General features: G+C 40.7%; 1 protein-coding gene across 2 annotated transcripts in view; it reads right to left on the reverse strand.

Moving 5' to 3' along the window:
* Positions 1–2,586: 2,586 nt before the first annotated feature.
* ARK2N (arkadia (RNF111) N-terminal like PKA signaling regulator 2N) overlaps positions 2,587–17,852 on the reverse strand; it is a 42,531-nt gene continuing 27,265 nt past the window's right edge. Inside the window, exons 3-4 of one of the 2 annotated variants that reach the window (XM_007465621.1) lie at positions 12,168–12,294; positions 2,587–2,965 (exon numbers count right to left, since the gene is read on the reverse strand). In XM_007465621.1, coding sequence (XP_007465683.1) covers positions 2,776–2,965; positions 12,168–12,294 — 317 coding nt within the window. In that variant the 3' untranslated portion in view covers positions 2,587–2,775. The remainder of the gene's footprint in view (positions 2,966–12,167; positions 12,295–17,852) is intronic. The other variant, XM_007465622.1, reaches the window with a different exon arrangement.

Genomic DNA, 17,852 nt, shown 5'->3' on the forward strand with positions numbered 1-17,852 from the left:
GTGCCAAAAACCAATCTGCGACCCAAGTGTACCATTTTAGCGGAGATATTACTTTGAAGAGATGGTGAAGCATAAAGTGTCTATGCTACCAAATGCAAAACTTTGGTTAAAAAAGACCCCCTTAAAAGAAATTTTAAATGTCAGAATTTTAAATTTACCACAGAATTTTTTTTCTTTTTTTGCGGTACGTGGGCCTCTCTCACTGTTACCACAGAATTTTATCATTAACACCTTGCCAGAAACCACATCCCTACTCTCCTGGATCTGGCAATGAAAGAAGAGTTGAAACATAGTCTCTCTATAGTTAGTTAGTAGGTGGAAAAGTCCCAACCTAGTAGGGAGAAAAGCTATCTCTACCATCCCTTCACCTCCCTGCTTTTTGCATATTAATTTTTGTTCTGGTGCATCAAGCCAGATAGGGTGCTGGAAAAGGGACAGGTGAGGGCAAAGTGTAACCCAATAATAAAAGCAAAAGGCCAGAAAAGAGCTTGGTTACAACTCCACTCTCCACTCCCAACCCACAGTGCACACAGCACACCCAAAGAATTCTCGTTAGAGGATGACTGTTAGGGACTAAAGAAAATATGCCCTGGGAAATCCCCTGCTATAAGGAATTGGACAAAACATACTGCTAACGTAGGAACAGGTAATGCAAAAATGTTCTTTAAAATGGGGCTCTGCCCTGATAGTGGGGGGAAAATAAGCTGCAAAAACTTCAAGTCATAAAATCCACTCTATTCTTTCCCCAATGATTTTCCTGGAAAATATAGACCAGAAATTGTACATTTCTGCTCTGTCTAGCATTTTAATTCAAGTCAAAAACAATGTGTAACAGTAAAATTCAATAAATTAATCCTAAAGTAAAATGTGAAGGTCCAAGGATACACCTGTAGTGAATCTGCAGAAGGTCCTATTTCGCTCTGGCCTCTGGGTCTTTGGTTTTTGTCTAGAATTGTGGCCACGTGAGAGACTTGAGACATGAGGTGCTAAAACCGGAGATTCATGATCTCTTTAAAAGCCTGATCTATTAAAAGTAGAATGATAGGAAAATAAAAAGTTGATGGAGAACAGAGGCCAGATCAAGTGCGATGTTATCAGAGAAGGTGAAAGAACACATGCTTAAATACACTCCCATGGAAGAGGTGTATGGAGGAACTAAAGCAGCAGGAAGAAGGGTAAAGGAATAAACGAGTCTTTACACACACAGGAGACAAGGCCAGGCAGCCGGAGCCAGGCAGCCGGACGCACGCACATGCGGTGGGTGTCCTGTTCTCCGCAGCAGCCCCACAGCACCACCACAGCGCCTTAGGCAGAACAGGCACTTGGTATAAATGTGTGTCCACTGAGTGGAAACTGAAAATGGTAGTTCTCATGCTCGTATGATAAGGAAGAGCCACCAAGGCATTTGGGAAGGGAAGCAAAGGGCTAGAGCCCCATTATATGGTAAAAATGGAAACAAAAGCAAACAGAAAAGCAGACAAAAACTGTGGAAAAACAAAAAGTGAGGTCTTCTAAGCCAGCATTACTTCACTCCTCCCTGTGCACAGTACATAGTGTACTATTCTAGGTATTGCTTGTAAAATAATTCACTAGTAACTACAATGTTATAGTAAAAAAGGTAATAACTAATGCCACAAAACTCCAACACCGGCATTTCCTGAATTCCCTGATGCTCCTACTACCCTTTGTTATTCCTGTTAGATACTATAAAACCTACAGGGCCATTAATGTGTTTTGCATCTGGTTTCTTATGATGTATTTTGAATTTTCCACTTTTAGAAGGTAGAGGAGAAAAATACCCAAATATAGCAACAGGTCAACTTCAGCTCAAGTATCAAACAGTTGTCATTACATCCTTTACGGAGAGACCAGCTACAGAAGAAGGCACTGCCCTCTCAGATTTTTCAAGTGCCCATAGCCTTAGAAGCCACGCAACTTTTCATATTCTACCTAAGTAACAGGTTCTATGTTTCTCCCATTATTTGAACAAACCAGGGGGAGAAAAGGGATCTCTCAATACTCTCCTCAGATGCCCAAACCTCATGGTGGGGTATCTATCTGAAATGCCTCTGCCTCACAAGGAGATATTTTCCAGAGTTATGAATTATTGCAACAAGGAGATCAACTAAGTCACCTTAGCAGTATTTATAAACACAAAGGTCATATCAATTATTTGTGTTGTGGGAATTCAGCCAGGAGCAAAGTCAGGAAAGAAGGCAGAAGACTTAAGCTAAAAGAAAAGTAACACTTCTGTCTTCTATTTTTAAGGACAGGTTTTCAATGCACATGCCCTACTAGGTGCCAAAAAGGAACTGACTAATATGTGTGCAAATGCCCTAAGGTAGGAGTGCCAATGGGTGGGCTGACAGTGGTCAAGTCTACATATTAATTTTATTACACAGAAAAATAAATACAAGATTCAAAAGCTGAAATCCATTTCACCTGGTAATTAAAATATCATTCTAAAAGGAAGGCAGTTTCCTAAGACTGAAAGTCACCAAGTAAAATGAAGTTGTCTAATAAAATTCATCATTCTCAGATTCCTACTGAGGGAAAGAAGAAATTCTTTTCTCTGTGATAAGTTACTTTCCTAAGTGACTTCTTTTAATTTAAAAAAAAAAAAAAGGGAAGGGGGCAATTTTCCATGAGTTTCAATTATACAAATGCCACAAACAGCTTCTGAAGCTGAAGCTATGACAATGAACTTCCATGTCACAAAGAGGAGGAGGAGTTAAGTGGAAGGGAACAGTGCAGAGGAAACACAGTGACATTGCATTACAGTAGGTATTTACGTCTGCTATCCTCATCCAATGTAAGGTCAACAACTTCTGCAGGTGACGCCCAAGTCTGCTGGGGAGTCACAGCAGTCCATGACTGTGTTTGCCGGGTGCTAACGTACTGCGTGCCAGAGCCATGCTTCCATGAAGAAACACTCTGAATCACACCTCCTCGAGGATGAACACACCTGCAATTGAAATGAAGAGCAAAAGCATGGTTAATCCTACAGAAGGCAAAATAGCTTCAGTTGTACTGACCAATACTTTTACTAAGATAAGCCTACTATGCAAGTTCATCAAACCCATAACCAATATCCCTCCCCCTTTTCCTCCTTCCCTCCATGTCTGTCTGTCTGTCTCCCCACCTCTCTCAGTTTAGCCTTAAAAATGCCAAGGTTTTTGTCTCAGCCACAAAGTCCTGAGTTACGTCTAGATCTGTACTGAAAATGGATAAGATGATGCTTCTCTGAATTCACTTAGGCCCCTGGGGTCTTCAGGATAGGGCACTATATAAATCCTGAGCAAAATTAAGATGCCCAGACAATCTTAGTCTGAGCTAATGAAACAGTAAGAAACACAAGTGAAACTTGTTCTTAAAATAAGTTCTGTGCCATATTTGTTAATAGTACTTACAAAAACAGAAGTAGTAATACCCCTTTTACAGATTAGATGTCTAAATATCTTTAAGTACTAGGTCATGAGTTAAAGATCAATTTCCCTCAACCTGAAGGTGACAAGACAAACACCTGGCTAGTTCATCACAACCACTTATGCTCAAGTTCAGTGAAAATAACAAGGCTGAAGTACTCAGTTTAGATTCTCTAAAAGTATCCTATAAGAGGGACAGAACTGCCTTGCTGACAAATCTCATGAGTTCATTGCTTGGGAGAGAACTGTTTCAGAAATACCTACATATTGAATTCCACATTCCAGTCAAATGATAGAGCTGTGAACCTCCAGGATGAACCACTGAGTAAGTTTTGATTCATAAGACAGGAAGGCAGGCAGCTCAAGCTATCACTGCTCCTGAAGTCCACACATGTAAATTACAGACCTGTCTCCCTGCAGCATATGTGAGAAGTGACAAGTGGCATGATTCTAATCACACAAACTACTACAATGGATCGTGAGCAGCTGTTCTGACAACATGTATACGATGAGTGATGCTGAATCACTTAAGAGCTCCAGCTTTGACCCCATGCTATCTGAACCTCTAGGTTCAAAAGAAAACATTAGAGTAACAACAGACAAGGTTTAGCTGCAGAACTGCCCTTAAGGACCCTTAGGCTTATGGAAAGAGGCCCTGCTCCTACAAAGGCTAGCCTGAAAATGACTCCCTTACCAAGAGAGGTGCCGAAAAACAGATCCCTTGAGGCCAGAGTAGGGGTAGACTGCAGATTTGTTACAGTACCAGAGGGCCATCATCTTTTCAGAAATGGGCTAAGAGTAGCTACTAACCCAGAGGCGACCATATTTTCAAAGATTAGCTAGTAAAAAGCATTAAAATAAGACACACAGGGACTTCCCTGGTGGTGCAGTGGATAAGAATCCGCCTGCCAATGCAAGGGACATGGGTTTGATCCCCGGTCCAGGAAGATCCCACATGCCACGGAGCAACTAAGCCAGTGTGCCACAACTACTAAGCCTGCACTCTAGAGCCTGAGTGCCACAATTACTGAGCCCGTGTGCTGCAACTACTGAAGCCCACACGTGCCTAGAGCCCATGCTCCGCAACAAGAGAAGCCACTGCAATGAGAAGCCTGTGCACCACAACGAAGAGTAGCCCCCGCTCACCTCAACTAGAGAAAGCCCGAGCGCAGCAAAGAAGACCCAACGCAGCCAAAAATAAATAAAATTAAACCTTTAAAAAAGAAAAGAAAAACAAGTCCAAAGTCTAATCCAAATCTGTCCACCCCTTAAATACACTCAGATTAAATGACCGAGTAGTCACGGAAAAACGTCAGCCAAAGGAGTCCATCCAACATTTTTCTTTCTTTTTTTTTTTTTTTGCGGTACGCGGGCCTCTCACTGCTGTGGCCTCTCCTTTTGCAGAGCACAGGCTCTGGAAGCGCAGGCTCAGCGGCCATGGCTCACAGGCCTAGCCGCTCCGCGGCATGTGGGATCTTCCTGGACCGGGGCACAAACCCATGTCCCCTGCATCGGCACGCGGACTCTCAACCACTGCGCCACCAGAGAAGCCCCATCCAACATTTTAAAGGAATGGTTTTGATGACTGATGACAACAGAATACTAAGATTATTAAGCAGTTTCTCCTCATCTGACACGCCCAACAGACCTATGAGGTAGATGTGGAAGTTCTTATCCATACTCTGACAGGGAAACTGAGGGTTAAAGAGGTTACATGACTTGCCCAGGGTCATACTGTTTGAAAGTATAGGCAAAGGAACTTCAGGCCAAGTCTGATTTCTGGTCCAATGCTTTCCACATCATGTTGTTGCTTTACAAATGTGTGTATTAAATTCAGTAAGGCAAAACACGGCAAGAGTCAGCAGAGTGCAAAGACAGGCCCAGACCAACAATTTAAAAATATAAAGCTCTTCAACAGTTCAAAAGCTCATCTATCAAGTAGTAAATGAAGTAAAGTTGGTTAGAAACTTAGAAAAATCAGGGAATGAATGACTACCAAAAAAAGTCAATGTAATCATTGACAGAATTCCTAGAAATAACTCTGAAATAAAAGCAGTATTTAGTCCCAATTGTTACTCTGCACTGCTCCTTAAGTAATCATACAATGTAACATCCCTTTAAAAGGGATCTAATCCAATCTTCCCATTTTACAGAAGAGAAAACCAAAACCAAAAGACAACTGCCCAGGGTCTTAAGAAAGTGAAGCATGGAACCAGAACAGAATCAGGTGTCCACTGGGGACTTTATTTCCACCTATGTCTTTCTCAGACTCCTCCCGAAGTACTTACTATACACTATGTTTGATTGTAAGGGGAACTGCCTAGCCCCTGTGGGTAATACAATAAAGAGCAAAGCAGATTCTAGAAAGTGTCCAGAGTAGGAGAGTAAGAGGTTTAGAGATGGTATTTACTAATGAGGAATGGTTGAAAGAGGTTATAAATAGTTCCAGTTACTGGAAACCAAATTGGGCTACTTTAAGCAAAAAAGAAACTTTACTGGAAAAGCACCTTTACTTGAGTACCTCAAAGAACCTAACAATGCTGGAACAACTTGGCCTCACTCATTTGACTCAAGCCCCAATCCTTAGTCTGTTTCTCTTCAAACTTTTAGATTCTCTGGAGAATGTGATGATCCTATCTTTGGTCAAAAGCTTTCCTGTCTCCTATTAACTGCAAATGGAAGGGCAACTGCCAAAGAAGTGACAATCACCATGGAAGGCAGCTCCTTCAACAGTACAGAGATCTTGAGAGCAGAATAACAACCATGAATCAGTTTCTAGAAGGCAACTTTTGGATGATCACTACTATACAACAATTACAGCCACTACAAAATAGAAAATCTGCCTTTTAAACATTCAAGCAGTTGCTGGGGCATCTGTCAGGAATGTTAATAAGATTCTGAATACAGGCAAAGCTATCCTGTTAGAAGTCAGGATAGTGGTTACATACAGAGGGCAAGGTGGAGCCAAGAGGGACTTCTGTTTCTTAATCTGAGAGCTGGTTACTTGGGTATGGGTACAAAAGCTAAAGGGTACACTTATTACTTTTCTGTGTGTGTTATAAGCCAATAAAACATTCAAAATTTTTTTTATGATTTAATGACCTCAGCCACCTTGAATAAAATGGTAGCTAGGAGATGGATGAGGACAGAACAAGGCTTTTAACACATTTCTTTTAAGTACAGGGGGAAAAAGGTTGAGCCCTATTTTATAAGACGGTACATTACAGAATAACTTATACCAGATGCAGAGGGGGAAAAAATTTCAGGAGGAAATGGGACTACAACAATTGTTATAAGCACTACAGAGATGCCCTCTAAAGAAGGATGTGAGAGGCTCAAAATTTTGTTAAGGCAACTAACAAAGCACAGTTTCATGTATTATCACATATCCTTTTTCTATTATGAAAGATATGGGGTGGGAACATACTCAGCTGTTTTATAATTGGTCCAATCAGATTCTAGTGCAGACACAAGCTTTTTTCTCACAAAGCATTTAATCTGCATATGACTGGCAATAGGTCTGCACAACTAGAGTCACATTTTGAGTATTATAACCAAGAAAAACTGCTTAGGCCTCACTTCCATAGACCGCCCCCCCATCCACTATTTATAAACAATAAGTTTTGATAGAATAATTTCCTGCTCTTCATATATTAAAACCAAAAAAAGGAGACTTCAGAGTAGAAAGGAAGAAAAACACAAAAAGAGGGCAGGTTCTGATGATCAGCTGTTGATACAGTTAACCTACTATTCTAAGAAAACAACATTAAAAATTAATCATTTTTGCTCTCATTTACAGATTCTGAAGGTGACCTCTTAGATAACATTCCTACTTATTTTTCCTAACTGAAGGTAGAGTGAATCCTTGTAGCTTCAGGGAAATGCTAATCTGCCTCCCTTGCTTTTTTTAGGGTTAATGTTAGCAATTGGTTCTAAGCAGCAATCAGTCTTAAATGCTAAAGCCTCCCCACAGCAATTCTTCTGCAGAGGAGTGAACCAACATTAACCAATGGACCACAGGACCATGTGAAAGGAGGTAAGGGTCTGATTATTCATAAAAGCTTCAGAGAACAAGTACTGAAAGAACTGTTTCAGCACAGTTCCATAACATAAAGATACATGCATTCATCTTCCTAGGGCAATTACCAATGAAGCTTGCAGAAGAAAAGAAGGAAAATGGAACAAGGATAAAGAAAAATATTAGCAACAGGGTCATAAGTTAAAACTTATGGCAAAATTAAGCGGGCACAGAAGAACTAGAGATGATGGAAAAGTCTCCAACTCACTGGCAAAGAGCATCTTGTGAAACTGGACTGTCCAAAAATTAACACCTAGAAATGACATCTAGGTAATGACAGGAGTTCATCACAGCAATCCCAGGCAGCCATAAAAGATGCATTCGACCATTAGTTAGGCAGGCATGCCTTCTAGTCTATGACTAGAAGAAACACAGAAGCTAAGTGAACATATCAAAATCTAAAAAGAAAAGAGCAGGGAAAGATGTTAGCATGCAAGAAAAGAAAAACAACTGTTTAACAAAAAAAAAGAAAAAAAAAAGAAAAAAGAGGCACATCACAACTAGAATTACTGATATAAAGGTCAACAAACCGGAATGCTTCCAATATGGAAAAATGGCACCCAAACCCAAGTCAGAGCAACCACAGTCCCAAAGAGAACAACTCAAGAACCAAGTCTGAGTTTTTTAAAGCTCTCAGAAAGCCTATAAGGTAGAATACCAAAAGGAAAAATAAGAACAGGACAACTAAATCCAAACAAAACATCTATGCATGCAAATCGAATTAGAACAAAAAGATGTGGATCAAAACCTAAAACCTTCTTCCAAGCGATAACCCTGCCAGAAGCCCATCAATACTTCATAACTGCAACCCTAGACCTGTAAAGGAAATAAATTCCAGATGAGATACAGGCAGCTAAAGGGGCAATTCTGAAGCAACCAACAAGAAAGGCTCTCCCCCCCACCTGCTTCTCAGCTTTTTTTTTTTTTTTTAATTTATTTATTTATTCTTTGGGTCTTTGTTGCTGCGCGCGGGCCCTCTAGCTGCGGTGAGCAGGGGCTACTCTTTGTTGCGGTGCACTTCTAATTGCAGTGGCCTCTCTTGTCGCGGAGCATGGGCTCTAGGCACGCAGGCCTCAGTAGCTGTGGCACACAGGCTCAGTAGTTGTGGCACACGGGCTTAGTTGCTCCGCAGCACGTGGGATCTTCCCAGACCAGGGCTCGAACCCGTGTCCTCTGCATTGGCAGGCGGATTCCGAACCACTGCGCCACCAGGGAAGTCCCACTTCTCAGCTTTTTAATCTCAATGCTTGAAAGATTATCATGCTTCTTCTAAAGAAACTGCTGAAAAATTTTTCAGAAAGACACAGCAGAGTCAGTGAGATCCTACTCAGTCCTAGACCCAAGGCCCAAAATAAAAGATCCCCTCAAAATGATACAAGAGTCCATTCAAAGTACTCCAACAGAATCTGTCAACTCTACATTCCATTTTATGCACAGTTATTAACCACCACTGAGATTTCAAGATAGATCTGTCACCTCCAAGATATGATTTCTCCAGGATTCAAATTAAAGGATCAGAATTTAAAAAACCAAAAAAACACATCTTTATGCTTCAGAACCTGTATGAAAAAGTCCTTGAAAGTAATGTTATAGCATGTTTTTTAAAATGTACCCAAAGTTACTTGACTTAGTTAAGAGTGAAACAAAGATGTTTATAGGGTAAAATGACAATCTGGATAAAAGACTTTAACAAGTTCAGAGAAGGGCGTACTAGAGATAATCTGTGTGCATGTGTGTGTGCTGGAGGTGAGAGAAACTTGGGATTTAAATTTCCAAGTTTTAATAGAAATATAGTAATTTCAACTCCAGATAACAAAAATATTTGTAGAAAAAGAAGCTCAAGATATCATTATGGAAGGAAAGTTTAACAAAGAATCTGAAAAGAAGGGTAGCTCACTCTGTAACATTTCTAGGCACAAGGAGACAATAAAGAAGGGAGAGTCGGTAGGAGTTAATAGAGAACTGGACCATAACACTGATATGTCTCAGAACAGAGTAAGAGATTAGACAAGACAGCACAGGTTATAACCTATTCTTTCCTACTTAAGTAGGAACACATGAGTAACACTGAATTAAAATTTGAAAAGTAAGTCAAGAGGAAGTTGGTAACTGGATAATGTGCTCCTGGCACAACTGACGATAATTTACCTACATCAGTCTATCAGTCAATATGCAGAATAAGTTTTATAGTACACAGTCTGAAATGAAAAATACTGTAATATTCTACAAAGATCTTGGCATGGGGCTTAAAAATATAATAATGTCTTCTATACTTATATAATGCTGAAATAAAATAATGACAAACATATACTGAAGTAAAGGAAGAAAACAAGAGTTCTATCTTCTTCATCTCATGGATAAGTCAGCTTGAAGGAAATAGATGGGGAAATGAAAGAGAACTTCATAGGAAAAGGTTTTTGACTAAGGCAGAAAAAAGGAGAAAAAAGAATGAGGTAAAGGAAAGATTAAAGAATAAAAATTCTTTCCCACCAGAATAGGGGAAATAACCATTTAGAAAGAAAAAAGGAAGCAGCTACACAAGCATACTTACAGCATAAATATAGGATAGAGGATGAAGTGCTGGGACAATACTAGTTCTGACAGAGAATTAGCCACTTCTGGGGAGATGGCATGTTAAATTATGACTTAAATCTACGTACTTAAAGTCCCGATTGTTTAACTAAAAAATGCTTTCAGAAAGTATAATCAGTTCTCATTAGAAGAAGGATCCTCAATTTATGTGAATGTGTATTTTGCCCCCACTCTCCACTCCTAAATTCACCTTTTAAATAAGTAACAGAAGAATGCTGATGAATGTTTTATTACCTTTCTAACCAAAGATTAAAATCAGATCTAAAAATAAGGTAAGATACTATGTTATATACCTACTTGAGGAAATCACAAAATCACAACTTAACTCTTGTGGCATAGGAGAAAAATTCTACATAGAATACAGATTTTTCCAAAGACTAGATTTTGTTGTGTATGTATGTGTGTGTGTTAAATGTTCCTCAGGTATACCTCTGAGAGGGCTGCAACTAATTCTTAGGACTGTATCTTAAAGCAAGAGTCAGTAAATTTTTTCTGCAAAGAGCTAGACAGTAAATATCTTTGGCTCGGCAGGCCCTAGGGTGTCTGATGAAACGTCTCAATTCTGCCACTGGAGTGCAAAACAGCCATAGACAATATGTAAGTGAACAAACATGGCTCTATTCCAACAAAACTTTATTTATGGATAAATAAATTCTATTTGAATTTCATACAATTGTCATGTCACAAAACATGTCTCCTTTCGATTTTTTTCCCCCAACCATTTAAAAATGTAAAAACCATTCTTAGCTTGAGGTCCATATAAAAACAGGCAGCAGGCCAGATCTGGCCCATGGGCTGTAGTCTGCTCACCACTACCTTAAAGAATGACAAACCTTATATAATTATTTCCATAATACTATACACTAATTTGATGTCTTGTGGCTTTTTTTTAATTCCTAAGAAACAAGATTCCCTAAATCACACAAACATCACTAGAAATACACTATAAGGAACTGACCAAAGTAACCTGCAACCTTTCATGAAAGATAAGTAGAGGTGCTCTACCAGGACATGGAAGCAACGTAAGTGTCCATCGACAGATGAATGGATAAAGAGGATGTGACACATATATACAATGGAATATTACTCAGCCATAAAAAGAAACGAAACTGAGTTATTTGTAGTGAGGTGGATGGACCTAGAATCTGTCATACAGAGTGAAGGTAAGTCAGAAGAGAAAAACAAATACCGTATGCTAACACATATATATGGAATCTAAAAAAGAAAATAGTTCTGTAGAACCTAGGGGCAGAACAAGAATAAACACACAGACGTAGAGAATGGACCTGAGGACACAGGGAGGGGGAAGGGTAAGCTGGGAAGAAGTGAGAGTGGCATGGACATAGTTCTGTAGAACCTAGGGGCAGAACAAGAATAAACACACAGACGTAGAGAATGGACCTGAGGACACAGGGAGGGGGAAGGGTAAGCTGGGAAGAAGTGAGAGTGGCATGGACATATATACACTACCAAATGTAAAACAGATAGCTAGTGGGAAGCAGCCGCATAGCACAGGGAGATCAGCTCGTGCTTTGTGACCACCTAGATGGGTGGGATAGGGAGGGTGGGAGGGAGACGCAAGAGGAAGGGGATATGGGGATATATGTATACATATAGCTGATTCACTTTGTTATACAGCAGAAACTAACACAATAACGTAAAGCAATTATACTCCAATAAAGATGTTAAAAAAAAAAAAAGAGGTGCTCTAGGAAGAGGTATGATGTCAAATGCAGATTTCTCAATTATTTGCTTCCAATATATTTCAAGATAAAGTGAAAGGCAAGAAAATATGGATTGGAGGTGTGGGGGAGTACGGTGATACTTATGCCATACCAGAAAACTCAGTCAAGCCACCTAGACATGTTAAAAATAAGAGACAAACATTAGTTCTGTTTCACATACATGTGTGACCGAGATGTTCTTGATATAAGACAATATGCAACACATTCTGAAGCTCATACGTGTCTATAATCAAAATGTATTTCTTAAACCACAGGAATTTGAGAAACAGCCCCACCATTCATGCCAGCCATGCCATACCATTTTCTTCTCTCCAATTAATATCCTACCTTGCATGTTCCTGAACTCCCACAATCTCCACTTCACTATCTGAAGAAGCAATATTAATTTCTTCATTGAGTGGTGCATTGCCAGCAGATGTTTTGTCACTTGCTAGGAATCCTGGATCCAAATGACCTGAGAGAGAAAGGGAAAAAAATAAGCACTACATTTTGACTCCTTATAAGCAGCAGAAACAACTCACTGACAGATTTCTCCTCCCAGTTTAATCACTGAAACAGAATCCCCTGATGAAAGCTTGCCTCAGCGAAATTGTTACCCATGTCAAGGAAACTGGGCAGTGTTCTGTTAAAAAACAAAATTATTAAACAGAATACATGCACATTGTTAAATGAATACTGAAACAATATGGACGTATATAAAAGTAAGAACTTCAAGTCTCTCACTTTCTACTCGCATCCCTTAGGAGAAAAAACTTTGGAGTACTCTGACAAATATGTATATCTGACTATAGATATATATAAACTGTAATTATACTCTACTTCATTCAATAATGCTTTTTGCATTCAAATCTAGTCTGCTTTTAAATGACCTGCATATGACAGGTTTGTCACCACTTAGAGGTCAATGGGGTTCTCTACTGCTTATCATTTTAATAGAACAAAATTCTAAACCAGAAAAGCTCAAAAGGGGACTTCCCTGGTGGCGCAGTGGTTAGGAATCCGCCTGCCAATGCAGGGGATATGGGTTCGAGCCCTGGTCCAGGAAGATCCCACATGCCGCGGAGCAACTAAGCCCATGCGCCACAACTGCTGAGCCTGCGCTCTGGAGCCCGCAAGCCACAACTACTGAGCCCATGTGCCACAACTACTGAAGCCCGCGTGCCTAGAGCCCGTGCTCCACAAGAGAAGCCACTGCAATGAGAAGCCCGTGCACTGCAACGAAGAGTTGCCCCCACTCGCCACAACTAGAGAAAAGCCCACGTGCAGCAACGAAGACCCAACGCAGCAAGCAAAGCCAGCAAGCAAGCAAGCAAGCAAGAAAGTTCAACGGCACAAATGGAGTAAATAATAGAATCATTAATATCATATTTATACTGGGATGCCTTATGAAACATTTAACAATCTTATCTCAATTTTAAACAATTTAAACAATTTTCTCTTAAGGAATGTAGATTTGACAAAATCAGACCCAAGGGAGTTCCCTGGCAGTCCAATGGTTAGGACTCCAAGCTTTCACTGCTGAGGGTGTGGGTTCAATCCCTGGTTGGGGCCAAAAAAAAAAAGGTTAAAATTCAACCTATGTACTCAGCTCTTGAATGTTCTGACTTAAAAGGATGAATTTTAGAATATCTAGGAGTTAACATGGAATAAATAGAGTCGCAACAGGTACAAATTTTCATTTACTCTTTAAAGGGTATTTTTAAATGAATATATTGTCATCTGATACAAAATTATTTCTCCCTACTTAAAAAAAATCCTTTGTGACACATCATAAAAGCTAAACCAATATAAATAAGATTTTATGTACACAGCTTTCTCTTCCCCTCTCACCTCACTCACTTCAATGTCTCAAGGTCATTAAGACACCCTGTACTTTCATACTCCTGCCAACTTCTGGTATAACCCTTTTGGAAAATCATGGACAATCCCAAAGCAAAAGCCTTACAATTTTTACACTCTCTGACCCTATAATCCCATCTCTGAGAATTTAGCCTAACAGCAAAAACTTTAAATAAGCAAAGTATCATGATGTCAAACGATAGTCACTGGAGTGCTATGTAGAAATTTGGGAAAAATGTATGTATAGCATACAACGAGTTACATGTAACAAGATAAAAATATGTATGGGCTAGTTAAAAGCTATGAAAAGTAATCAAATTTGAATATGATTGTGGGCCTCTTTTTACAGTTCTCTAATATTATTTTTACTCTTTTTCTTCAATTGAAAATGATGCACATATGAGAAAATAGAAGATTAAAAAGGCTTCTAGATACAACTGGTGATTGAGATTGTATTACAGTCCGCATAGGCTTGTTAACCTTCTGTATTAAAAAATAATCTAGATAGGATTCTACGTGGTGTGGGCAGTGGTACTGAACCCTACAAGCATACAAAAGGTGGCATCCACCAGACAAAACCCAGTTTTGTTAAAGCTAGGGTGGTTACTTAAATGGAATTGGTTAAGTCTGGATTTGGTATACCTAGATTCTTGCTCTGACCCCAATACTTTGCTTGCGGCCAAGTCTTTTATCCAATTTCTACTTCAATGTTGTAGTTAAGACTGTCGTCACGAACACGGTTCCTACAGCACTGCTACGGAGGAATACAAATTGATAGTCTCCCTTTTTCCCAAACCTTCAACTTGCCCATATTCAGTAGTTTGAGCAGCCTTGCTTTGCGCAGCTATAACAGTCTACTTTATCTATTTGTTTCTAAAATAAATATTTGTTTATGATATGCTGTGCACTGTGCTCAGTGCCAGGAATACTACAGGGAATAAACAAGGGAGGCAGTTTCCACCCTCAACGAGCTTGCAATATAGTCAGGGATAATAAAAAGCAGTCCATTGCATTATGGCTTGAAAACTAGTCTGATAGGGAGGTAAATAATAATGCCCTGGATGCACAGAGAAAAGGAATGTTTCCTGGACTTGAGGATAATCAAGGACACTGAGCTCTCGGGGAAGAGTAGGCACAGGTGAAGGGAAGTACCATAAGGAACACTGTGTACCCTTGAGGGTATAAAAGTTTGGTGAGATTTGGGATAATGGTAGTAAAAAAAAAAGTAATGAGAAATGAGCTGGCAAAGTCAGCAGAGGTCAGATCACAGGTAAGGAGTCTGGACTTGACCTTTAGAAGTAGGAAGCCAATGAAGGATTTCAGCAGAGGAATGACATGATCTGATTTTGTATTTTGAAGTTTTTCCTTTTGGAGTATGGAAATGGAACCAGTAGCAGGGCAAGAAATACTAGAGGCAAGGAAACCACTTAGACTGCTATAGTTTCCTGGGTGAGAAACGACTATGGCTGAACTAGGAAAAAAACAAAAGGAGAAATATTGTGTTTCTCTAAGTACAAAGGGTGAGTAATGCTGGGAATCAGGCAAAGTAAAAACGATGCCTAGGTTTCTGATTTAGGTAACTGGATACAGTGCCATTCAGTGCACCAATGAACATGTGAGGGTGGTTGCTTAGGATGATAATGTGCTTTTGAGATGTCCAATAGGCAGATGAAGGTACTACTGTTCTAAAGCTCAGGTCAGAGGTCTAAAGAGGAAATAACAGATTTGATAAGTCCTCCCAACAGGTGGGGAGATAAAGGTCATCCAGAGGAGTGAAGGGGGCTTAGATGAGAACCTTGATAAACACCAATAATTAAGGGATGGGCACAGGAAGAGGAGCTCACCAAGGTTCAGCAAGAGACAGAGAAAGAAAACCTGAAGATATGAAGCCAGGGCACCATAAAAAGAGCATTTCTAGGAAGAAGTGCTTAACAATGCCCAATACAGAGGCCCAGTAAGAGGAGGAACTACGTAGAGGCCACCAGAATTGGTGATAAGATAACCATACGTGACCTTGGCCAGGGGAACCTCAGAGGAATAATGGAGCTGAAGCTAATGTAGCAAAGCAAGCCGAAGAAGAATGGAAGGGAAGGAAGAGCAGACACATTTTAAGAAGTCTGGCTATGGAGGAAAGGGCAATAGACGGTACTGAGAGGAATATGGGTTTGAGGGAGGGGGATGCGTATGTGCATGTAGTATTTCTACTGGCCATATTTAGAAAAAAAGGCAGAGAATAGCTTTGATGGCAGAAAGCTGAGGTAATCTTGATCTGTAAAGAATGCAGAAAGGGGCTTCCCTAGTGGTGCAGTGGTTGGGAGTCCGCCTGCCGATGCAGGGGACACGGGTTCGTGCTCCGGTCCGGGAAGATCCCACGTGCCACGGAGTGGCTAGGCACGTGAGCCATGGCCGCTGAGCCTGCGCATCCGGAGCCTGTGCTCCGCAATGGGAGAGGCCACAACAGTGAGAGGCCCACGTACCGCAAAAAAAAGGAAAAAAAAGAATGCAGAAAGGCCATCTGCAGAGCACAGGTGTGGGTAGGGCAGCAGAGTCGGTTTAGAAAAGTGAAGTAGCCACTGTGAAGAAAGAATGCTGCCTAAGAAAAGGGGGAAGGTGCTGGGCAGCACTGAGAGCCAGGATGAGACTGCAGATTAGGAAGTTAATATGACCCACAACTTTCCAACTACATGAAAAATCATCTCCAGTGTGGATAAAGGCTGTGAGTGTGCATCCAGAGATCAGACTTGGCCAGCTGGGTACAACAGGAAAGCCAACTATAAGAGGGAGCTGAGGATATCGGTAAAGGAGAGTTGGGCTTAACATATGCTAGATAGGGAGAGAAATGCAGCTGGGGGAGGTGAAAAAGGACTGGGTGATAGGTTCAATGAGGTAGAGGAATAGTGCAGTGGAAGTAACAGTATGAGTCCCAAAACGCCGCCAGTGCGAAACGAGAAAGCATTAGGAAGAGGTAGGAGGAAAACCAATGGTTATGAGAAGTAAAACGTACTTCCACCCTCCTCGCCACCCACAAAATATACAACCCTCTGGGACCATCCATTTGTCTGTCTTGTCCCCTACTCAGTTGTTATTCTCCTTTGCTCCAGCCACCTACTACTCCCCTTCCTACAACTCTTCCACTCCACTGCCCTCTGGAGTGCTAGCTCTAGGGAAAACGGCACTGAACCTTCTCTTCACCTCCTTGTGGAAACATGACTTTCCTGAAAATGCCGCCTCCCCCGCAGGCCTCTGACCCCTACACCTCAGATTGGGGATCAGGATCACTTACAAACTACTGTCCTCCATCCTCAAGTACCAACACCAGCAGTCCTTATCTTCCAAGAAGTTTTCCTTTCACTCTAGAAGTTTCACTCAATGTGAAACATTATTGGCACTTAGTTTCTTTCTTTCTTCCCCCTCTCTCCTTCCCCTCTCCACTTTAAGTCCTGCTATCACTATCACTCATTATTATATGAATGCTCATTATTTGTATGGACAACCACCCCCAAGCTCTCCATGCCTACTCACTAAGAAGCAAGAGTAGAGAGCCCCAAGAGACACTTAAAACCCCCTGTGGCAGACTCACAGCAAGGGGCTCAGCCCTAACCACCCTAAAAATAAAGAAGCTAACAATTAAACCAAACTGAAAAGGCAAATTGTAAGAAGTCATGGTTGCTATAACCTAACTCTTCTTCCTTGATTACTCAATGCTTTTAAACAACAGAAATTAAGAAAACACAACAAGAACATGACAGAATTAGTTAATTCTTAGTAGCTCTGTGTCCAGCTCTATTTCCACAGTTCTAATTTATAATTCCAATTTGTGGAATGTTCTGTGAAATGTCACAGTCATCAATATTTCCAAATAATGAGTCTTCATTGATTAGGCCCTGACCCTATCACCTACATAGCCTCAATTCAGATCAGGAAATATCATCACTCTGCCTTTTTCTTTTTTTAAAGAGGGATGAAATGAAAAATTACTATGCTACTTTTGCGCATAATTTTATATCTTAAGAAAAGCAGGGGCTTCCCTGGTGGCGCAGTGGTTAAGAATTTGCCTGCCAATGCAGGGGACACAGGTTCGAGCCCTGGTCCAGGAAGATCCCACATGCCTCGGATCAACTAAGCCTGTGCACCACAACTACTGAGCCTGTGCTCTAGAGCCTGCGAGCCACA

This window comes from Lipotes vexillifer, unplaced genomic scaffold, assembly GCF_000442215.2.
Source record: "Lipotes vexillifer unplaced genomic scaffold, Lipotes_vexillifer_v1.1 scaffold36, whole genome shotgun sequence".
NCBI classification, from domain to species: domain Eukaryota; kingdom Metazoa; phylum Chordata; class Mammalia; order Artiodactyla; family Lipotidae; genus Lipotes; species Lipotes vexillifer.